The sequence below is a fragment of the Loxodonta africana genome, chromosome 23, assembly GCF_030014295.1.
Source record: "Loxodonta africana isolate mLoxAfr1 chromosome 23, mLoxAfr1.hap2, whole genome shotgun sequence".
NCBI classification, from domain to species: domain Eukaryota; kingdom Metazoa; phylum Chordata; class Mammalia; order Proboscidea; family Elephantidae; genus Loxodonta; species Loxodonta africana.
The window spans coordinates 72,294,333-72,318,978 of record NC_087364.1 but is presented as its reverse complement, the minus strand read 5'-3'; the positions used below and the strand labels follow the sequence as shown (position 1 = coordinate 72,318,978).

The following is a 24,646-nucleotide window of genomic DNA, read 5'->3' as shown; positions in this document are numbered from 1 at the left end:
AGAGTAGAACTGTTCCATAGGGTTTTGAAGGAGCTTTTTGTTAGCAGTTGAACTCTTAACCACTGTTCTACCAAAAAAAAAAAAAACCAAACCCGCTGCTGTTGAGTCGATTTTGACTCATAGCAACTCTATAGAATAGAGTTCAACTGCCCCATAGGGTTTCCAAGGAGCCCCTGCTGGATTCGAACTGCTGACCTTTTGGTTAGCAGCCGTGGCTCTTAACCACTACGCCATCAGGGTTTCCACTGTGCTACCAGGGCCCCTTAAATACGTATTGCTTTCATTTAATTCTTATAATAATCCTCTGAAGTAAGGGCTGTTGGATCCATTTTAGACTTGAGAAAACTGAGCACAGAGTAATTAAGTCACTTGCCCAAACTAGTGAGTGGTACAGCTGGGATTTGAACCCAAGGAGTTTGGCTTTGCATCTAGGCTCTTAGTCACTATTCTTCTGCCATCAGGCACCCCCCCAAGACTTGCCCTCTGGAGCAAGCTCATTTAAAAGAGATAGCTATGCTATTATGCCAATGGAAAGGGAAGAGTGGGCATTGTGGCTCACAAATCTCACCTTTGGCAAGAAATCACTGGGTAAGGCATGACTGTCATCCCTGAACCTGGGCAAGGTGTGCCTCATTGTCACCAGGGTTTCAAGTAGTGATGGTGGCCACAATGTTAGCAACAGGGCCCTTAGCTGAGTCTGAAATCACTTCTGCAGTGACGTTAATCTTTCTTCTCTTTTAATTGTTACATAATCAGGGGAGAATAAAATTGTTTTCAGCTCTAAAATCATCTTTTTTTTTTTTTGTCTTTTAAATACGAAATACATGACCTGGTTTATCCAGTAGAGGATACTTAGAAAATGGAAGGAAACTAGAAGATTCGACTTGTCAGGCCTGTTTAAGATGTGATAAGAAGCTTGAGGGCTACCTGTTGTCCAGCCCAGTTTTATATCTGGGCCACTTATGCCCACCCCTGGAAAATAATATTAACTGTACCCATCAAATACAGTACAGGCCAATGAAACAAAAAGCTAACTAAATAAGCAATGTTCTGACTTCAGGGTAAAAGGCTTCAGGTTTGGAGATCTACACTTGCAAGCCACTTCACATTTTTGAAGCCCTGTAGCTGGAAATGACACTGTCGCTGGCCCCAGGAATCGCTACCCCAGAATCTTTATAAGCCTGGGGACTTACCTCGAGGTACTCCTTGTTCAGTTTGCTATCATCTGAGATAAGGTCATCAGGGTAGCCGATCCTTTCCTTGATTGCTAAGGCCTGTGAAAACCATAATGTAAGGATGGTTATCTAACTTTCCAGCACAAACACTACACTTCAGCCATTACTAGCAACTAAGTAACTTGATCCATACTACTTACAAAAAAAGAAAAAGATTCCGGCAACCCTCAAACAGAGGCCTTTGCATTGGGTTCTTTCGGGAGTTCAAAATAAACTAAAATAGGTCTGAAATTTAGCTTCTAATGCCTAATTCTCTTAGACTACAGCTTTCCCAAGGAAACAAAAGCTGACAAGCCATTGTTCCACATATATTGTACTTTTACGAATTTCTTCTCTGAAAGACTTTTTTCCTTCAATTCTACAGAAGGGATCATATTTAGAGCCTCCATTCTAACAGCTTGTAATTATCTCTCTGCTTTGGTGATTTGGCTGAGAAAACAGGTGAGTTTACAGGTTTAGTGCTAATATTCATCCTGGGAGTTTTGTTCTCTTTTGGTCTCTGAAGCCCTGGTGGCATAGCTGTTAAGAGCTACGGCTGCTAACCAAAAGGTAGGCAGTTCAAATCCACCAGCTGCTCACTGGAAACTCTATGGGGCAATTCTACCCTGTCCTACAGGGTTGCTATGAGTCAGAATCGGGTTTGTGTTTTTTTTTGGTCTCTAAAATGAGAATACCTATCTTCTCAAAGTTAAATGAACAAAAATAATAATTAATTGAGTGAAAGACAAGTTTTGCCCTATTATACCAGCACATATTTACCACTTTTTTTATTGCTTATTATTTCTAATTTTTTTTAAAACTGTTGACTTTTATTATCATTGCCACTTACTTTAAAAAAAAAAAAAAACACTACTTGCTATTTCTATTTTAATTTCGTTCTAATTTTTTTAGTTGTTTGACTTTTGGGTACATAATATTACCTTGCTCTTGAATCATTTAATTAATTTAAAATTTTCATGGGAATTCAAGCGTGTATCTCGGAGTCATTTGGTTTGCCATCCAGTGGGTGTGGTTTGGGTTTACAAATCTGTTACATAAGCCCGTGATTTACCCAATGCAACGGACAGCATGTGTGTCACTGAAGTCAGTCAGGTCCAGCCCGTTTTCTTGTAGTTTTTCACACCATGGGCTACTTACAAAGCAGCTTCCTAGGTATAAAATCAGTCTCCTCTCACTGGTACCTTATTCCCTAGAAGACATTTCCCCAAAGACTATCGTATTTTACGTAAATAATGCCTGCTTTCTGCGTTTGCCTGCACCCCCACCCCATCGAGGCAGCGCCGTAAGGGCACTATGCTATTTATTTATTTTTTTTTTACAGCAACACATGGGAGAGGACTGGCATGGCAGCATTTGAGAGGTGCCTCCCAGGGGAGGCAAACAAATGCAGAAACCTCACTGCCGTCGAGAGGATTCCAACTCATAGTGACCCCATAGGACAGAGTGGAATTGCCCCATAGAGTTTCCAACGAGTGGCTGGTGGATTCCAACTGGGGACCTTTTGGTTAGCAGCCAAGCTAAAAAAAAAATCTTTTAATTCATCACATGTCCACCACACAGATTTTCCTCTTGCTTTCTGATGTCATCTTTAAACAAAAAGAAAATGGGAGTACTTTCAAAGTTTTAAATTGAACATGGGGAATGGGTGCTGGTTGCAAAGAGATAGTGAAAGATGAAAATCATGGAAAAATTATTTATCAACAAAAAATGTTCTTGGAAACATTAACATCTTGAAGGAGCTTGTGTTTTTTTAGGGCAATCTTTGATTACATTTTTCCTAACCTCTTTTACAGTTAATCTTTTGCTATAATGAAATTTCTCTTTGATAGTTAGCTTTGCCTTGCTTTTTACCTTTTCTTCAGCTTTCTTTTTTGTTTCAGCATCCATCCAAGTGAGGTCATCTAAAGTCTGAATAAAAACTTCCCGGATCTGTGTAATTAAATCCTCAACCTCAAAGCAAAAGAACAAAAGACAAATTTAGGCCATGAATTTATTCTTTGTAACATGAATTTTTTAAAAACAGAGCTGCAAGCTGTCTTTATGCGACTCAATAACATGTTAAGAAACGTAAGTTTACAGACAAACCACGATCTAAACAAATGGACACAGTGGAACATGAGGTTCTTAAATCATATTGCCACTGTTAACGCTGCTGATTCAATAGGTCTTACTCTGTCCTAATAGGTTGCTATGAGTTGGAATGACTTGACAGCAACGGTTTCTTTTTTTTAAAATACATACATAAAAAAAAAAAAAATACTCAGAATGTAATAGCTCCCACTCTCATATAAGAAGCACTAAGAAAAAACATCTATTAGCTGTCAGTACCGTTAGTTAAGGATGAGGTACCTTTGGATAGGTTCTTTGCCATGTCTTTACGTTCCATTGTTTCTCCCTCAGTGACAATAAAAAATGGAGTGCATTTGTTATACTTCAAATAAGCCCTAGTTTACCTTCTACGTTTTTCAAGAAAACATGTATTCTTGGTCAATTTTGCTAAGAGAAGAGTTTATTATCAATAGAACATGGGCAGAGTCCTTTGAATACACTGCTCCTGGAAAATGGAGCACTGGTTTTGGACTAAACAATATTAGGAGAAAACCCTTGGGAGGAGAGTGAGATTTGTTGAGAAACAATGGCAAATAATGATTCAGAGGCTTTCTGCCCAGTTAGTAAAATCTTAGCCAAGTTATGGACTACTGAATTGTCCATCAGTGCAAACAAATAACTGATAAGTTTCTTGTGCTGCAGACGTTACCAGGTGTTTACTCTCCCCAGCAAAGGCTGCTTCCACGTAAAGCCTTCCCACAGCATTTTCCATGTTCCCATTGACGTAGTTTGCACAACGCCTCCAGGCTGCAGTTTCAGATGTTGTGCCATAAATCGCCTGTGGAAGGGAAAAAGGAAATGGGGCTTGACCAAGAGTAGACGGTTGGAAGATAGTTTAAGAGCACACATTTCAGAAGGTTCTATTCTTTAGGTCTCCAAGCTCTTGCAGTATTGATTACTTCTCACCACGCACATGTCCCTACCCTACGATAAAATGCAATCTGACTGGATTATTCGTTTATAGATGACTCAGAAGCATATGTTTTCAGTAGCATATCCCAGGAGAACTTTGGCCATTACAAGTTAATATCCTCCTAATAGCTTTAGAAAAAGAAAGAAAGAAAAACCATACTGTCACCACTGCATAAACATAAATGGGAAGTAATCTTCAAGAAATATACCAGAGGGGACATCTGCTATACAAGAAAACACATTCCGGCTCCTTAATGTGTTAGCTAAATTTCAAGGTATTTAGAAGAACTATATATGAAGGACCAATAGGGGATTAATTTAGGTCAGGGAGATTTGGCAGAACACCACCTTTGCATTCTTTAATTTTAAAAATGTTGCCTACATTTTCTTTTAAAGGGTAAACACTGAAAAAATTTCCATCAGAGAGTGATTTTCTTTTCAAGACACCAAGCAATATGTTAGGAAGAATCCCTTCTTCCTCAGTCTCTCCTCACCTCTCCCCTCACAACAGGGCTAAAATGATGACTGTTTAAATGGTGTCGGTACAGCCTAAGAAAAGACCCGAAGATTATCTCCAGGCAGGTGTACTTTCATCGATTTGTCCAGGTGAATGTAGTCCATCAGTATATCTCTAGTATGCTACGAGCGCCTGAAAATTACGTTCATTGGAAGGTTCCACTGCGATTGCTTTTAACACAACCAAAACCAAGAGAGCGTTCTTTCATGAATGACTCCAATAACGAAATGTAGCTCATGACCCTACAACGCAATCATGGTGCCACAGTAGACAATCATAAGGTGGCAAAAGCCCACAAAAACAGACTCCTTTCCCTAGGCAGAATATCTTAAATATGGCCAAAAGAGCCAACAGCTGGCATTTTGTCTCTTGGCAAAGTCCACTACATTCTAGCGGTGTACACGGGGTAACCATGTATCTCTTTATGCTTTAAGTCTTAAGAAAAGAGAGATTTTTTCTTCACCTTGCGGAAAGCATTTCTGGACTCCTTGTAGTTTCGGCTGAGGCTGCTTACAAGATCCATTATGAACCGCCAGGACATTAAATTTTGAAGATCTCTGTATAAAAAAACCCACCACCCAGCAACAGAAAAGATGAGGCTGCAAAGCTTCTAAAGAGTGATATGAAATGTAAACTTTGAGGATGTGGGCACTCTGACATACCTACCTGGCAGAATATTTGGTAAGAATGAGTTTAAGTTTGGTTAAATATTCTGGAGCATAAACAACCACATTTTCTTCATTTGAAATACTAATATTCACTGTTGACATGATTTCATTTGTGAAATCTGACCAGCTGAATGGCTGGAAAAAAACAAAAAACAGGCATAAAACATTCAGTGATCACAGATTTCTCTTCTTGGTTCCAAGATTCAAATTTGATTAGAGGGTTAGATGTTCAAAGGTGTCAGTAACACCACTATGTAATTACAGCACGGCCAACTTGTTATTTGTTTGGGATTTTTCCTCAATTGTTCAGTCAGTTTGGAATAAAAATTAATTCTGCAGCATGATTATTCAGATAGCTGAATTTATAACACAAAACCTCGAATGTAGAGATATACAACTAGAAATTAGACTAATGTCATCACCTTGGATTAATAAAAGAAAGAAAACGGAAGAGGCAGCTTTAAAAATATAGCTTCCTACATTCAACAGCAACGGGTTTATGGGTTACATGATGAATGTAATTAATATCACTGAATTGTACATGTAAAAATTGTTGGAATGGTAAATATTTTGCTATATGTTTTTACCACAAAAAGTTTAAAGCTTCCTTGCTTTTTGCAAAAATTGAAATATGCATGTATATTACATATATATTTCAATACAAACAAAATACAGTGTTTATCTTTTAAAAGTAGATATTAAAAAATAAATCTGGAAGACAATGCATCTCAGTGGAGATCCCGCTGTAAGTGAAAACACTCTCTTGGTTACCAGAGGTGGTGCCCTTATACAGACAACACAAATGGTCCAGTGAAGCCAAACAAAACACACGTTTGAAACCATCAATATTCAGTCTATGTGGCTCCTCATGCAATTTTTATGCTTAGAAGGTAGGTTTGGAGTTGCCAAAAGAAATCTTGACTCCCTTTTCTTTTTTTAAATGGGAAATGTATTTACTCAATCATCAATGGAAATCTAAGAAGGCCTAAGTGGAGATGGTGCAAACCCTGTGGATTTGTTTAAACTCGTATTTTAGTGTCGGAGACTAAGAAGATTAGCAGTCTCTTGTTGCTGTGTGCCGTCAAGTTGATTCCAACTCACAACTCATAGCGACCCTATAGGACGGTGTAGAAATGCCTCCTAGGGTTTCCAAGGAGTGTCTTGTAGACCTGAACTGCGGCCTTTGGGTTAGCAGCCGTAGCTGTTAACCACTACACTACCAGGGTTTCCCTATCAATATCTTAAGTTCTATTATTCGAGGAATATGTAAATAAACTGATCACACACTAAGTATGAGGTGCTATGATGTACTTTTCTTGATCTCCTTTGGTGGTTCAGATCATTCTTTCAAAATGTATTTATTAGGCATTTAAAATGCTGTAAGTAAGCAATGCTTAACTCAAGAGGTTATGCCCTTAAAGTCCTTGTTTACAACAATTAGTGCTAAGGAGAACGGCCCCATCACTGACTGTGGTGGCTTTTACCTTTTCCTATGAATGCTGCCACCTTTTCTGGTCACGTGTACAAAAAAGTACACAAGAATAAACGCATAGCCCCCAAAACAGTGGTTAGATACTAGCTAATGAGTTACAGACAAGCCAAAAGATGACAACTGCTGATTATAAATGCAATCTAAGACAAAGTTTCTTCTTATCGCTTGGGGTCTAACTCTCCATTCTTTTGCTCTGAACATCTCCATAGATGGTCTTAATGAGAACATGGCAAGCTCTACGAATAAATTCTTTTTCTCAAGAGTGAAAAAGAAATCTAGTGCCTTTATTGTTGGCTCTTCAAGTGAGGTAACTCTATACTGGTCTCTCAGAAAGATTTTCTGTCCTCTTCTATGATAGTTTCAATATTATTGTATAGTTGTCTTGCAAGGAATTTTACCTTTGAAATTCATCTCTAGCTTCATATAAATGATTTCACATGAGAGTTCTGGGTGTTGTCATGAAGTCACCAAAGTGGTTGGTGTTATCTAAATTCATTTTGAAGTTCAATAAATAGTTAAGTATATTTTAGGAAACAGCTTTTCAATGTTATAATTTTAGGAAATGGCAGAATAAGAGGGCACAAAACTTGCTACTTACCTTCCCATCAATCTCTAATGAGAAGTTATTTTGGACCTGGGCCAATGTCATTTTATTATAGAGAAGCATTGGATCGTTTCGGTCTTCAGATTTAGTTGTAGCCTATGGGTTTAAATTTTTATTGTTATTTTAGGACTAAAAATTCTTTAGAAAACTATAATCCTATAAGAGGGAAAAAATCTGAGATAGATATCCCAACATTTCATATAAGTGCTATATTTGTTTTGTAATTTACTTTGGCATACCAGAAAGCAAAGTGAAATTTAAGAGGTTTTAGGTGCTGGGTCAAGTTTAAAGTTCTTTTGAAAACTTTTCACGTTTTAGCACCTGCCCAAACACATAAGTCATATGTGCGGTCTTCTTTCCTTCTATGGTTAGTGGCTGGCTCCCTTTTGTCTGCAGGTGTTTATTTTAATAAGTTTCTGGGATATAGTCAGCTCCAATTTCTCTCTCAAATACTAGCTTCCCCCCCTCCCCCTTACCACCATTCTGTCCCAGTTAAAATTCATTCCCCACCTCCCAAAAGTTAATAGTCTCTGCAAACAAATTTAGGCAAACAAAACAGAGAATTCCTAGTAAGCAGTACAGTCAGGTTGCAAGGTACCCGAGGACCGTAACAGCAACTTCCACTTTTGCGACTGTCCTCTCATCCTACTTAACCAGTTCAGTACTCTACATCCAACAGCATCCAATTTTATTTTTTTTTCTGAATGTATCAAGGAAACAGAGACAAGAAAAGTGCAGTAACTCCCCGGTTAGGAGTTGAAACAAGAAAAAGTGAGAAGAGACAAAAGGTGAAGGTTTAAAAGTGGACATTGTTTCTTGACAACAATGGCTCCAACGTCCCCTTCGGGTCACTTATTTATTCATTTGCTTTAAAAAGTTATTTGTTGAACATCCTTTGCCAGCAATACTATGCTGAACGCTGTTAGGGATACATAGGTGATACGAAGATGGCTCAGATGCCATCCCAATTCTGGAGTCTAAGAGAAGAGAAAAAATACAGATACAAATAAGACAGGCCTACTACAGAGCTCAGGCTGGTCTAGGGAGAACACGGCTTAGGGAGGTGCGAGTGGTAATTTGCCCGCAGTAAACTGTTCTAACAATTCTGTCACCAGCACAGACCCACTTGTAACCCATCAAAGTGCCATGCATCCAGCTGCATCTCCAAGCATAATCGGGTTCTGATTGGAGATTTTTCATTTCATGTAGCTCTATTGTTAGGTGCCATCAAGTTGGTTCTGACTCATAGCAACCCTATGAACAACAGAATGAAACACTGCCTGGCCCTGCGCCAGCCTCATAATCGTTGCTACGTGAGCCCATTGTTGCAGCCCTCTGTCAATCCATCTCCTTGAGGGCCTTCTTCTTTTTCACTGACTCTCTACTTCACCATGCATAATGCCTTTCTCCAGGGATGGGTCCCTCCTGATAACATGTCCAAATACATGAGAAGTCTCGCCATCCTTGCTTCTAAGGAGCACTCTGGCTGTACTTCTTCCAAGACAGATTTGTTCATTCTTCTGGCAGTCCATGGTATATTCAATATTCTTTGCTAACACCATAATTCAAAGACATCGATTCTTCTTTGGTCTCATTGATTGTACGGTTTTCACATGTGTATGAGGCAACTGCAAATACCATGGCTTGGGTCAGGTGCACCTTAGTTCTCAAAGTGACATCTTTGCTTTTTAACGCTTTATAGAGGCCTTTTGCAGCAGATTGGCCCAATGCAATGTGTCATTTGATTTCCTAACTGCTGTTTCCATGGGTGTTGATTGTGGAGCCAAGTAAAATGAAATTCTTGACAACTTCAATCTTTTCTCCGTTTATCATGATGCTGCTTATTGGTTATGTAGCTCTAATAGGGAGTCTAAAATGGCCCTCAAAGGTCCTCAGTTCTCAAGACTCTGATAAGGTCAGAATGGCAGTGGCAAGCAGATGGGGGATTTAGGGGTACGGGTTGTTGTTGGCAGTGTCAGAGGGAGCATTGTGGATCCTAGACAGAATCTGACCATGAGCTCCATCAATACTACCTGGTGCCACTTAGGCCCAGGGTTAAGTCACTGAGAGTGCAGGACCCGTCAGGGGAATGTCAGAGAAGAAAGTACCCACCCAGACTCCAATGTTTCATCTGGGAATAGAGGAAATTCAGGCATACACCGCCTAGGCTTTCCTGCAAATCTCTCACCTGATCTCCCTGAACCCAGTAGCCTGACAGTCTGAACTCAATGGCATCACACTGTCATGTGACTGTGTTCAGGGGAGAGAGGCAATCTCTGTGACCATCTTAAACTCTGAAATAAAAAAGTAAAATTCTACAGATAAAAAAAACAAAACAGCTTTTCCAAATAGTAACCAGTCAAGGGTACCTCAACAACAGTTCAGCTATAAATGGCAGAACTCTGATGCAATCCTCTTAAAATAGGCAATTAAATGTATCTAGTTTAATTTGTCAAACTTAGTCTGTCTCTTGGATGTCAGAATCCTAGTTTACTAGGCAATTCTGCAGTTTCAAAGGTCTTCTTGAATCAATGACCCACTTAGAGCTATGCACCTTTATCACTTAGTTAAGGAGTTGTACTGAATTCACCTTTTACCCTTAAAATAGGATAGAAAGAGGGGGGAAAAGGGGCTAAAGATTATCCAGTGTGTCAGAGAAAATGTGTTTTACATTGGCAATCTCTTTTTCCAATTCCATAACTTTATTCATTTCCAAAGAAATCTGGTTTTCATCGACGGCCAGTCCTTTCTCCTGATGAATTAGTTTAGCCACGGCAATCATGAAATCCACATACGCCGTGCAAGCCTGTGAGAAAAGAAATAGCAGTAAGTTACTGGAGAACCTTCTATGTGTTCTTTGTGGAGCTCTAACTTGAATTTTTTTTTTTTGTATTCAATAAAGTTTCGGTAACACATAAAGCACAGCAAATTAGAAACACTTTCCTAAATTCTAAAAGACATGAATTGTACAGATTCTTAGAAGGTCAACGTGTCTTCGATTCGGAGCACAGCAGTAGGCATCATTTTGAAAGAACTCAGTGATTTACAACCCTCTGGTCGTGGAGATTTTATCGTTTTCAATTTTCAATCGAGTCATTTTAAATTGTCTTAATGAGAATGCAGCCTTCATACACTTGGTGAGCAACAACACATACTACTTTTTTTCTTCAGTTACACTAAATTCCTTGACCAAATCTTCTTTTCTCAGGTTTTCTCTGATTGTACATACTGTAGTTACTTTTCAAATTATTCCTTAAGAGATGGTCTCCGATTCACATAATACGATCAAGGTATCTTTCTATCTGTCTCCTCAGGCCTGGCAGTGTTGTTTTTTTATGAGACACTGTTCTCAGGAGCTCCTCCAAAACAGACCTGTGAATTTAGTGAATTCCCTAACTGGCTCCTGTTACTGTGAAATTTTACTACATCATAGATTAAGATTTCAGTTTTCTAAGAACTCAAAATTCTTTATATCTTCACATACATTCTGACTTTGTAAACATAAGCTATAAAGCAGTTGTACTACTGACCTCTTTAAGAAGATATAAAGGCCTTACTGAAATGCAGTGGAATTGTGTTTCACCAGGAAATGGAATTCAGCTTTTCTAAGTCTCAACCCATTGCTATTTACTAGCCATTTTTACCTAACAGGAATGAAAAAAAAAATATGATGATCCCACTTCATTAAAATTTACTCAGTATCCAAGTTCCCAGAACCAGCGGGACTAGAAACAGGCAGATGTGATCAGGAGACATAAGCCACATGAGGTGGGAACAAATGGGCTCGTCCATGCTTCTAAGACTTGCTCACAAGGAAAAGACAAAGGAAGGTTATATAGTGTCTAATTTTTCATTTTCAAGAGGTTTTTAATATCCCTACCAATTGATTAGAAACCCTGGTGGCATAGTGGTTAAGTGCTACGGCTGCTAACCAAAGGGTCGGCAGTTCAAATCTGCCAGGCGCTCCTTGGAAACTCTATGGGGCAGTTCTACTCTGTCCTATAGGGTCGCTATGAGTCAGAATCGACTTGACGGCACTGGGTTTGGTTTTGGTTTGGACCAACTGATTATCAGCAAAAGGGGCACCCTTATATCCACTGTGCATAAAAAGGCATGCTGGAATTTACAGTGATGCATTAAAAGAATCAAACCTAACCAGGAGGGAAATAAAAACAATATTTTATCATGCAAGATCCTAAAGCAGAACGTGCAAAGTACTTGTGAATTTGCAAGTCAAGAGAACAACCATAAGATTTAATACTGGCATTCTGTGACCATTGCTAAAGTCGAAGTCAACAGTTCCCTAGGAAGAGGGACTCTCTTTTCACGGATACCCTGCAATGCTGGGGCTAACTAGCATCTCTACGCACGGACTCAATACAGCAAACTATTTTTCCGCTGTGGGTCTGCATTAAAACTCTAATATCTAAGATCACAGGAAAGAAAGGAAGATTTTATGTATATTCTCACCAATTCCATTCTTTCCCTATTGAAAGATAATCAGAATTCTTGGTTCACTCTGAAGCAAACAAGTATGTATGAGTTCATACCTTAAGGGATCAGCTACTCCCAAGCATTAGCATGCAGTGTTTTGAATTAACTGTGTTTCATAGCATACACATTTGTCTGCCTTCAGCAGGGAATTACTACTATGTAGCCCTGGAAACCCTGGTGGCGCAGTGGTTAAGAGCTACGGCTGCTAACCAAAAGGTCGGCAGTTCGAATCCACCAGGCGGTCCTTGGAAACTCTTTACGGTAGTTCTACTCTGTTGTCCTACAGGGCCGCCATGAGTCAGAATTGACTTGACGGCAATGGGATGGTTTGGTTTGGTTTTGGTATGGAGCCCTGGTGGCACAGTGGTTAAGCAGTTGGCTGGTAACCTAAAGGTCAGTGGTTCAAGCCCACCAGCTGCTCCTTGGGAGAAAGATGTGGCAGTCTGCTTCCATAAAGATTACAGCCTTGGAAACCTTACAGGGCAGTTCTGCTCTGTCCTATAGGGTTGCTATGAGCTGAAATTGATTCAACAGCAGTAGGTTTGCGTTTTTTTTTTTTTAGATGAAGGAGACGGTAATTTGAATTTTCCATTATCAATCTTCTGAGATTTTTCTGTACTATATGTGGTGTCTTTTTTGCTGCTGTTGTTGTTAATGAGGTGAGAAAACAATAACCAGAATCCTCTTAGGCACTTTGTTGACTCTGCAAACTGGTTCTACTCCAGTATCTGTATCCTTAGAACATGTGTTTAAAGACGATAGAAATTGGCATAAGGACGTTGGATCATGCTTCTAGCCTGCTGAGTTGTTAAAATTTCCCAGAAAACTAGAAGCATATGATATTGCTGGCTTCTGGGGTGCTTGAATATTTAATACAGCTACATGGAATAAAAAACCAAACCCGGTGCCTTGGGGTCGATTCCGACTCATATGGGATACTCTTACCCTTTTAATGAGTCCTATTACCTGGTAACCACTACAACACGGTGGGTTAAAACAATGTGTGTCTTAGTATGTTGCTAATTTCCTAGTTTCCCAATTTATCTAGTAGCTGTTAAAACCCAGGCGTACTGGCACTGTTAAATCCTTTTTAACAGGATAGGATTCTTCCTCAAGATTTTAATTTTCTTCCTTGAGATACTTCTAGCTATGAAAAATGCCAAATGATTGTATGGTCATGACTGGGAAAATAATCAACAAACATTTTAACATTTAAAAAGTACATGGGACAGGATATTTTTTTTTTAAAGCTGAAATGGAATTTTTCTTCTTTTTGTCATGGAAAGAGCAATTAGTTACTAGGACAGAAGCCAGAGTCAGCTATCTCTTTTGATAGTCATAAGTGAGCTTATTTGAAGACTTGAGACAGTCATTCAGTGATCTTTTAGGTGATAAAGATCCCACACAAACATCTATATAGCTCCTTCCTTTTATTTTTTAATATTTTGTAAATTCCAATACTTTTACAGTAGTGGGTTCAAAGGTGATAATTCATTTTCAATGATTGGATAAGATCCATATAAAAGTAGTTTTGTGGAATTTTAATCACACACTCTCAATGAGCTGATATTTACCAACACTCAGAACCATAAATTGCTATTCTAATTAGAGCTGCCTTCCTTTGGGAGGACCAAGCAATACTAAAAACTAAACCAAGCCAGTTGCCATCGAGTCGATTCCGACTCACAGCAACCCTGTTGGACAGAGCAGAACTGCTCCATAGGGTTTCCAAGGAGTGGCTGGTGGATTCAATCTATGGATCTCTTGGTCAGCAGCTGAACTCTTAACCACTAGGCCACCAGGCAATGGTAATTAGAAATTGAACTCCTCTTTCCCGGGAAAAAGCTGATGGTCGTCAAACATGCCAAAGAGGAAGAAAGCACGGCCATTTGACTGTTGTGCTCCAAACTGCTCATTACCAATGAGAGGAAGCAAGATCCAGGGAGGAACAGAAAGATCTCCAGCCACATAGATTGATATTTGGGTACCTTAGGTACCAACCACCTAGGAACCCAGAGTTTCGCTTCCAGACATTCTGTTTGGGACACTCAGCTTTTACTAATCTTCTGTTTTCCCCTTGAAGAAAAGCATAAAGTGGGGCATGAAGTGAGGCATCAGAGAACTGTGATATTCTCAGCCACTGATGCTGGGGGATATTTAAGAGTGTTACACAGGACGTTTCCTGGGGAACACAGGGGAAACCCATTTTGAATGAAATACAATGCAGAAAAGAGGTTTCCTATCAAAAAGGCTTGGAACTTTTTTCCCAGGTTAAGCAGCATGGAGAGACTTGCTCCTGCAGAGGGACTGCAAACATAGAGAATCACACAGCCGCTCCTGGGCTTATTAAAAACTTAAAACATAATCAAGTTATAAAAAATAGCCCCCAATGTCTTCAACGCTAGTAAGTAGCCATCTAAGATGCATCAATTGGTCTCAACCCACCTGGATCAAAGGAGAATGAAGAACACCAAGGACACAAGACGATTACGAGCCCAAGAGACAGAAAGGGCCACATGAACCAGAGACTACATCATCCTGAGACCAGAGGAACTAGATGGTGCCCGGCTACAACTGATGACTGCGCTGACAGGGAACACAATAGAGAACCCCTGAGGGAGCAGGAGAGCAGTGGGATGCAGACCCCAAATTCTCATAAGACCAGACTTAATGGTCTGACTGAGACTAGAAAGACGCTGGTGGTCATGGCCCCCAGACCTTCTGTTGGCCCAGAACAGGCACCATTCCCGAAGCCAACTCTTCAGACATGGATTGGACTGGACAATGGGTTGGAGAGGGACACTGGTGAGGAGTGAGCTTCTTGGATCAGGTGGACACTTGAGGCTATGTTGGTATCTCCTGCCTGAAGGGGAGATGAGAGGGTGGAGGGGGTTAGAAGCTGGTGAAATGGACATGAAAAGAGAGTGGAGGGAGAGAGCGGGCTGTCTTATTAGAGGGAGAGTAACTGGGAGTGTGTAGCAAGGTGTATATGGGTTTTCGTGTGAGAGACTGACTTGATTTGTAAACTTTCACTTAAAGCACAACGAAAATTATAAAAAAAAAAATAGCCCCCAACCCCAGCAAGATTCTGGAGTAGGACAAACACAGGACACAAGAGGATCTACCATGGACCAACATGGGGATAATTCTGGGCTTTCATCAGATCATTACAAGAACCTGGAGATTCATGTGACAACTTATTGTAGAATGGCTACCGTTTATTGCATATTTTCGGGAAATCACAGTTGTTTTTTTTTCACCAACTGGATTCAGTCAGTCTCAGAAAATTTCTCGTCACATTCACTAAGTCTCGAGTTAAAAAGCTCCTTTATGTTTTGTTAAATACAGGTGTTTGGACTGGGTGAAACTTTTTGACGATGAGTCACCTGGTGCCCAGGTAATAACACGAGTTCAGCAGTTCCCTTGCAGGATCGATCTTATCATGTCCAGGCTGTGTGCAACACGGTGTCACTGGTTCACCAGGTATCATTCTGGCTACATCAGCTGAGCAGTTTAAAGTACAAAACAATTTCCCCATAAGATGGCCACTTGCAGAAGGTATCCTAAGTCTGCTCACATTTTTCCATTTCCCTTGCTGTCACCCTAGTCCACCACGATCTTTCCCCTGCATTTCCATGTGGCTGCTCTCCCATCTCTCTGCTCCCATCACTACCCAGTCTCCAAACAGCAGCCAGAGCCATCTTTTACAAAACCTAACCTAATCATGCCTGAATCACCCACTCATTCCTACCCCCAGTCATATCGTCTTTTGAAATCTCCTTTATGATACTTTATTTCAACTTATCTTATTTCCTTATTATCAAGGACCTTTTCTACCTGGGATGAGATGAGAAATGAGGTTCCGCTGGCTGTAAATACACCTGTGGCAAAGTCTCTTCGTCTCCACTGGGCAGCTTGACTTCTTTTACTCGGGAATATTTCAGGCCCCTTAGTATATTTTAGCCATCTGTTTCTCAGTTTTTATGTAAAATTATCCTTATTTTAGGTTTGCCAGTTAGTGTTTCTTTGCCTTTAGGATACTTTTTCAATCTATTCTTTTCCTACTCCTTTGTATTGACCTAGCCCTGGTGGTGCAGTGGTTAAGAGCTATGGCAAGCACAGTTGCTAACCAAATGGTTGGCAGTTCGAATCCACCAGCCACTCCTTGGAAACCCTCTCTGGGGCAGTTCTACCCTGTCCTATAGGGTCGCTATGAGTCTGAATTGACTTAATGGCAACGGGTTTGGTTTCGTTTTTTTTTTTTTTTGGTTTTCTATTGACCTATCTTTGCTACTTTATTCCTGAAAAATGTCTTTTCTAATCTCCACGTTGTTCACCCATGCTTAAGCCAAAGAGTATGAGGGCTCTTTCCTATTTATTAGAAACTTCCTTTTGGAAATGGAATATTTCACCAAAAGCCAGGGGCACAGGTTTCTTCTTGGCTTCATTACCCCCTCAGCGTAGATTCCTTAGTCAGGAATCTCCAGTGTGTTGGTACCCTGAGGCTACAATGCTGTCTTCAGTACAGGGATATGGTAAAGTCTCCACAGAGATGAGAACATACAAAATGCTTTATGATATATTAAAAAACGGGGGGGAGGACAATACAATTTAAAAGTTTGTAGTAAAAGAGTAATTGGTACCACACTGCCTGAAACACGCGATAGTCTCAATCTTTAACTCCTGTCAAAAGGGATAAGGTGGTATTTAATGTATATGTAACCAGTTGCCATCGAGTGCACTCTGACTCACGGGGACCCCGTGTGCGTCAGAGTAGAACCGTGCTCCACAGGGTTTTCAATGGCTGATTTTTTGGAAGCAGAGCATCAGGCTTTCTTCCCAAGCACCTCCGGATGGACTTGAGCCTCCAACCTTTCAGTTAGTGGCTGAGCACACCAACTATTTGCACCACCCAGGGACTCCAAGGTATATGGACTGTCCTGTACGTCAGCATGGTTTACTTCATGCTTTGGGAACCAAAATAAGAATTCAAAGACACTCAAGAAATTCTCAGTAAATCTCACTGTAACTGAGCCTTATACGTCACAGAGACGAGAAAGGGGTGTATCCTTATCCCATGACAAGTGGGAATTCCCATTTATTTCCTGGGAAAGGAAGCCTTACACAACAAGATGGTACACTGCTAAATCCAAACTAGTAAGATGTGTCAGTTTTTAAATGTATAAATTGCTAGAATTACACAAATGTCTACATGGCCCTCAGCCTCACACGCAGCCTGCACAACAATGAGCTATCGGTTTTAGGTTACACATCTCTAGAAGGGGAGAGTGTTTACCTATTCTGTGTGGCACCTCAAGTCAGGCACATGAGCTGGCTTAATTAAGACTTTTACACAAAACTTTCCTTCAGCTTTTTTTGTAGAAATAGGTCCATCTAGAAAGAAAGCTAGGTTGGCAATCGGGAGACTGGATCGTGGCAGGTTACAGTCCTAACAGAACCCTCTGTTTTGTTTCCTCTTGGTGGACCTGCCAATCAAGGAGCCCATCTTCCTGAGCCATAGAGACAGGCAGGCACTGCTAGCAAGCTCATCAGAGAGCCCAGTCCCCTGGGGTGAGCACAGGACTCAAGCAGGGCCACAAGAGCCCTTTCCTCAGAAACTGACAGACACTGGGAGAGATGGAATTTCTTTTTTCTGGATTGTGAAGGTACCAGTGGTCATCTTCAAAGCCACAAGGGAAATAGCCTGCTAGAGAAGGAAGCCAATGGTAGACTCTTAAGAAGAGGAAAGAGACAGATAACTCAGTTGAACGCTTGGAAACAACTGTGCCTGATTAATCCATAGAACTTACTAGTCAGGTGAGCTCCCACCAAACAAAAACAAAAACACAAAGAAACAAAGCCTCTTTTACGAATATCAACTCAGAGCAGGCTTCTCTTGCTTTAATGAATTTTCCCTAACTGACACACGTATCTTCTAACTCATGACCTTAACCAAGTCACTTAACCTCTTTGGGTCTCAGTTTCCTCATCTGTAAAATGAGCAGTTGGGCTAAATTCCCCAATGTCTCATTTAGCTTTTAAAGTCTGTGCGTGAGTAACTTTAATTATAAATGAAAACATACGACACTGTCATGGAAAAAATACAAGAACGTATACCTTTGAGTTTTGATTGGCTCAGGCATGCTCCCTTTTTAATTGAGAGGAAAGGTACATAAATTGAAAAGGAACTGAGGTATTTAAGTCCAGAATGACAGCCAGAGGAATACAATCTGCATTTCTCAGAGTACGGCATTTGAAAGTACCAGAAGAAAAGCAAATAACTTTAAAGGCAGAAGCTCCTTTAACAGCAGGAAAATTAGGTTTTGTGTTTAAGTAAGGAAGTGAGAAATAGTTCTTGAAAACAAAATGAGTTGTCTATTTTCACTACGCAGTGGTGTAAAAACACAAGCCATTTTACTATTGCCATACAAATGTCACAACACAAAAATTCTGTTCCTAAGGTATTAAAAGACACAAAAAGTGTTTCTGTGAGTGAAAATGGCCTTCCTTAGTAATTGTAGGTGCTATTGTCACCATGTGCTTGAGTTTGGTTTTAGATTATAGAAGATAATTCTGCTGGATGCTCAGGACATTTCCCTGAAGGAAGGATCAGAGGACCTGAGGGAATGGGACTTAATGATTTGAGCAGGGAGAGCTATGATTGTTTCAGTCATCTCTGCTTAGCAAATGCATTGAGGACTGGAACTTGGGGAAGGGCCAAGAGGGAGTGAACGTTCAGAACTGGAAGAAGTGGTAGTCTGCTGATGACTGCTGGAGGGAGCTGACGTAGTGAAGGTGGGGTATAATGCTGCCAGTCCTTGCCTTTGAGGAGCCAAGATGTAAGCTCAGATGCCAGCTTACAGCTGTGGTTTACAGAGTATTTTTTGGCAACCAAAACCAAAACCAAATCTGTTGCTGTGGAGTTGATTCCCACTCATAGTTACCCTACAGGACAGAGTAGAACTGCCCCATAGAGTTTCCAAGGAGCGGCTGGTGAATTCCAACTGCCGACCTCTAAGGCTAGCTCTTAACTACTTCGCCACCAGGGCTCCTTTTTGGCAATTGGACCCTCTGATACAAATCACCATAGGGTTCCTTTGATTGAAGAGAGGATGTGACCTTTTCTTCTCACCAGCCCCCAAAGCATATCTGAAGAACCTAGGATGCTATACTCCAGTTTGAAAATCACTGGCTAGAGCTACAGGTAAAGAAGCTAGATGTCTCTGCTCAAAGATAGGACACCTTCCTTGGCAAAAATCTGATAACTCAATGTCAACCCCCAAAACTTTTGGTTATTTTAAAAAAAAAACAATGTGAAATACAAAAGGATGGGACCTAATGAATGTGTAAATGTACCCCAGGAAAACTGAGCATGACAGACAAATGGGTCAAGAGTGATGCTCCAGCTTGAAGAGATCAAAACCACAGAGGTCATCTGAAGAGGTGTAGGCGGTGACTAACGGGTCTTTACCTTTCTGGCATGCAGCTAGAAAAGAACCACTGGAATTTAGGGCCTTTCTAGACAGAGGAGTCAAAGTTCAGGAACCAGGGCCATGGGGGCCTGAGAGGGGGCAAAGGACCAGGCAGGAGAGCAAAGCATAAAGACCTGGGGGCATGAAGGGCCAGGGGGAGGCAGGATATATCAAAAGGGTTTTCTTCTAACTGGGGCTGAATTTCAGGAACTAGGTTAGGACCCAAGAGCACTTCAGTGGTCACAGTAAAGGATATGACAGAAGAGGCCAACAGGGAGAGTGAAAACGAGAGTCTAGATTCAGAAATGTGCTAGGAATCCTCTTGGACCTAGCAGTGCTGACAATGGGTACCTCTCCTTTGGGCTCCAGCTTTCAAAATATAGGCTATGAAGGCAGGATTGAGAAGAGGCAAAGGGACTGATGGCTTGTAAGATGTTTGAGTCAGGTCAGCCTGAGATTATATGAGGATAAATAATCTGGGTTTATTAAGCCTATTCCTTCAGCCATAGATGCCCTAGAGGTCGCACTTATCCAAAAATCAAAGTGAGGAATCCAGGAAGGACCTCTGAGAGATGGGGTCCTTCCTTTTCCCTTTTCTTTCTTCCTTTCTTCCTTCTTGCCCCTCAACCATTCTCCAAGTCAAATATTCATTCAGCAATATTTATTTGGCAATTCCTAAGGACTAGGAACTGACATGGGTACCGGGAACATAGCAACGAGCATGGGAAACACAACACTGATCCCACTGAGTGTACAGTTCCTTAGAACAAAATGACACTGAACAAAGACACTCAGTTGCTACAGAAGCATACGGGTGTCTTCATCTAGTGTGACGTAGGGACGACCTTCACGAGGCAGTGACATCTAAACTGAGATTTAAGGTGAAGCAAAAAGGAAGGAGACTGGGCAGAGGGGGTATGTATGCGGAACGCTCCAGGCAGAGGGAACGGCATATGTAAAAACCCGTGAGATAATCAAAGGAGACCAATGATACGTAAGGATATTAAGAATTCTTCCAGCTTTTTAACTTCTCCACTAGATGTTATTTTGTTATCCTACCCTTCTCATCATTTTTTTTTTTTTTCGTGAAGCAATACAATACTAAGGAGAAAAACAAAAGACTTATGGGGGCTGACTTCTTTCAGATAGCAGGGTTGTGGAGCCAAAAAAAAAAAAAACCCAAACCGATTGCTGTTGAGTCGATTCTGACTCATAGGCACCCTACAGAAAAGAGTAGAGCTTGCCCATAGGATTTCCAAGGAGTAGCTGGTGGATTCGAACTGCCGATCTTTTGATTAGCAGCCATAGCACTTCACCACTGTGCCACCAGGGCTCCCTGAGCCTTACACTCTTACCTAAAAAGTCCTTTGAAAGTTAAGTCAGAAGGTTCTGTAAGGGTGCTGCGAAGAATGACGTCTCACTGGACCTGGTGGGCTCCACTCTAGGCTATGATAAATCTGTTCTTTTTTTTTTTTTAATGATCTCATTTACAGGCTAATTAAATCATTTAAAACTGACTTTTTAAAATAGGTTATGGAATTTAAATACCATTACATTAAATCAATACACGAATAAGGAATTTTGAGTTTCCTTTTGTTTCTTAAAATACCTTTTTGCACTCTATTGAACCTAGATTATCAAAGGTAGTGCCACTATAATGTGTGATTTGAAGTATCTGTCCTGAGTGAAGGATCTAAGAGGGTTGAGCGCAAATTTGGCCTTAGTCTTTTTCATTATTCGTAAGTTTATATCAGATAATTCTGTAGGTTATTTGTTGTTTGTTTTACCTCTTTGTATATACCAGTGCATTCATAGTAGTCTCTGGAAGGGAGGCCAAGTTGAGGTTGATCAAACTATTAAAAAAAAAAACATAAAAAAGAATAAACCATTCAAGTGAAACAGAACAGTTGGACAAGATACAACCATGCCTATCTATGAATAGACCATCATCTTCTTGCTGTTTCCATGGGTAACAATCAGACACTGAACGAACCCATCATCAGAAAATGGTTTCCACACTACTTGTGTTGTACCGATGGGTGATTAGGAAATCTGTAAGACTGTGCTTCAGATATTTGAAGAAAACAAAAGAGAGCTTGACTAAAAAATCTACTGGGAAGGACTGTCTCAACCAGTGGTTTTTAATGCAGAATAGAAAGTGAGGTACATAAAAACATGTTAGGATCTAGAATTGGAAAGTTTCTAAGCTACACATTTATAGGATTCTCCCTGTTTCCTGAGATTTCAAATCCCCCCTGGAGTGGTGGTAGGGGGATTCTTTTCTGCTCCCACTGTCAGTTGGGGTCCATTCCTATTGGTGGGAGTAGGTCGTAATTTTTAAGTTCATTTGGGTGGAAAAAAAAGTAGGAACTCTGGCAAGAAGTTTTTTGTTATCCACCATCCTGGGGAGATGGAGGGGACTCCTCCTTTGCTCTCCCCAAAGCTGGCCTGCTCAGAAAGGCTCCAGACACCCGGTGAAGTATGAAGAGAAAACTTAACTCAGCTCTAGTGTGTTGGGTCCATCTTGATCCCCAAGCGACAGCTCCCTGGACACTCAGAGCACTGGGAGACTGCTTCTTATTCACGGCATTGCAAGATGGGGAAAGAGGCAAGCCAGGCCATTTATGGCTTAAAGTGAGAATGCTTACAGCTGCGAACACGTCCCAAGGTAGGGAAGGAGCCTGAGGGCATCCCAGCAGCAAAAGGCCCTGCTCCTTCTCAGCCTCCCAACCCTCCTTACTCAGATTTTCACTGTAATCATGCAAGTCACTGGCATTTGAGAGCCAAAGGGGGGGAAAAAAGTTGAAAGGGAGCAAAGAAGTCCATCTTAGGAAAGGGTTGGGTTCAATCTCTTTCCTGATTTTAATAAAAATGACTGCAAAGGTCTATGCAACAGTGATCGTATCCTATGACCTGCAACTTTTGACTTCATTTCTTCTACAGATGACCAATGGAAAGCTCTATGGAGTTTTTTTGTCCATTCCAACATACCCATTAATTATTAACCTCCTCTTGGGTGGCACCTAAATAGTTCACATCAAAAAAAAAAAAAAAAAAAAAACCTCTAATAAAGCCATTTAAAAAGAATGGCATTTTATTTACCTTATTGAGAAAACAATACAGATATTCTTTAGAGACCCAAAATTATGTTCAAAATCCCTTTTCTAATTTTTTTTTTTGAAGCAATTAGGAATTTCTGGTTTCCAGACCTGCATAGCTTAGCTTATACCAATCAGAGCAGGTTCCTTTTATGAATATACATAGAAGACCAGGGCCTTCTATTTCTTATCATTTGTTTTATGAAGGAAGAGGTACGTAAACCAGAGGTAGCAGGAGGAGAGACGAATGTCTAAAACATAGCATTAAGAAAACACTTTTAACATCCAGAATCCGAATCTCAGGGACAGAGTGCAGATTTATGGCTACTTTGGGCAGGCAACTCAAACAGTGGCATGCATTATTTCTAAATATCAATAATAATAATGTGTGTGGAAGTTTTATTACCATTTAAAGATAACTTCAGCCTTCTGCCTCACCAACTTACATGAATTATATGGTTCGTAGAGTTTTTATCATCTGTGCCAACAAAAAAATTAATAAGAACTTTTTTCCCATATTTAGAGTTCAGTTGTGCGATAGATTTCTCGGCTGTCCAGGAAGGACCTAAAGCAACGAAAGATAACAGGCATCTTTAGACGCTTTCCTACATTAACACGATCATATTATAACATAGATTTTTACACGGGATTTTTTTTTTTTTTTTTTTTTAAAGAAGGAAAACTGCTTTACCGTATGTTTGTTCCCAGTTGGCTGTTGCTACTGGCCACTCGTATATATCTGGTAACACTTTGAGTAAAGGATCTCCACCTCGGCTATCAATGGCAGCTTTCGAAAACAACGTAAATAAATTCAATATGAAGTTTATACATATTTTTGCCCCAATATACTCACACTGCTAATGAACTCAAATGAAGGGCACTCACATTCATTTGTACAAGACCTGTACAGTGTTTTCGCCTTCTGCACTGCTACTATATCTTCTGGCTTGGCTTCCTGAAGGACATCTGAAAAGAGGACATGGAATAAAATGCATCAACGTCACAGCTCATTTGCAGCTGTAATTAACATTTTCAATATAAAAACCCGTGGCCGTCAAGTCGATTCTGACTCATAGAGGCCCTATACAGAGTAGAACTGCCCAATAGGGTTTCCAAGGAACGCCTGGTGGATTCCAACTGCTGACCTTTTGGTTAGCAACTGTAGCACTTAACCACTACGCCACTAGGGTTTCCATTTTTGACGTAGGTTCAGTAAACAATCTGTTTTTCTGGATGCATGTTCACTCCCTCTCCACTCCAACCACCTGGAGGACAAACCAAATCTCTTACCAGAACGTTCTTCCTAGTGCAGAATTGGAGTTAAGTTTTATCGGTCAAGTGAGATGACAGTCTCTTGGACTAGGTTATCTTGTTTTTTTGTTTGTTTGTTTTTGTGAACAGTGATGTGTACTGATCGGCCATAAATGACAGTCACTTTTCTTGAAATTGAGATTAAAAAAGAAAACAAATCATAATACAAAGAATTTAATATAGATAGTTCTCATGATGGCTGGAAAATAGTTATCTTTATGTGATTGTACTCTTCATACTCCATATGAATCCAATGAACTGTTCTGTTTGTTTAGTTGTCAGAAACTATGAAAGATTGTTTTTCTACAAACTAACTTCTAGAAGAGAATAGATGGAGGATAGCAAGGGTTGGTCATGGACTTTTTCAGCTTCCAAGGAAGAGTACCTTAGCTGGGTTAGAATAAGTACACTTGCTCTAAAGAGTGGCGGCCTGGTGGCACAATGGCTAAGAGCTTGGCTGCTAACCAAAAGGTTAGCAGTTTGAATTCACCCGCTGATCCTTGGGAACCCAATCGGGCAGTTCTACTCTGTCCTATAGGGTCACTAGGAGTAATCTCACAGCGCCTTCTAGTGACCTCAACCCAGGCTGGGATAGGGAAACCATGGTGGTGCTGTTTAGTGGCAATCATCTACATATTTTATTCTGTAAAATGGAATAAAGATGACATCTCTAGGGAGATGATGATGGCAGCTTGATATGGGGCTTTATTGTATGTTTACTGACAAATGAAAGC

The 24,646-nt window shown here is 40.5% G+C and overlaps 1 protein-coding gene across 1 annotated transcript in view; it reads right to left on the bottom strand.

The window, feature by feature from the left end:
- Nucleotides 1-24,646, bottom strand: part of MME (membrane metalloendopeptidase) — a 92,544-nt gene that overhangs the window by 32,671 nt on the left and 35,227 nt on the right. The window contains exons 4-14 of the mRNA XM_003416139.4: nt 23,487-23,567; nt 23,293-23,388; nt 23,048-23,166; nt 21,291-21,356; nt 10,209-10,343; nt 7,532-7,633; nt 5,440-5,576; nt 5,237-5,330; nt 3,994-4,122; nt 3,087-3,185; nt 1,194-1,274 (exon numbers count right to left, since the gene is read on the bottom strand). Of these exons, the coding sequence (XP_003416187.1) occupies nt 1,194-1,274; nt 3,087-3,185; nt 3,994-4,122; nt 5,237-5,330; nt 5,440-5,576; nt 7,532-7,633; nt 10,209-10,343; nt 21,291-21,356; nt 23,048-23,166; nt 23,293-23,388; nt 23,487-23,567 (1,139 nt within the window). The remainder of the gene's footprint in view (nt 1-1,193; nt 1,275-3,086; nt 3,186-3,993; nt 4,123-5,236; nt 5,331-5,439; nt 5,577-7,531; nt 7,634-10,208; nt 10,344-21,290; nt 21,357-23,047; nt 23,167-23,292; nt 23,389-23,486; nt 23,568-24,646) is intronic.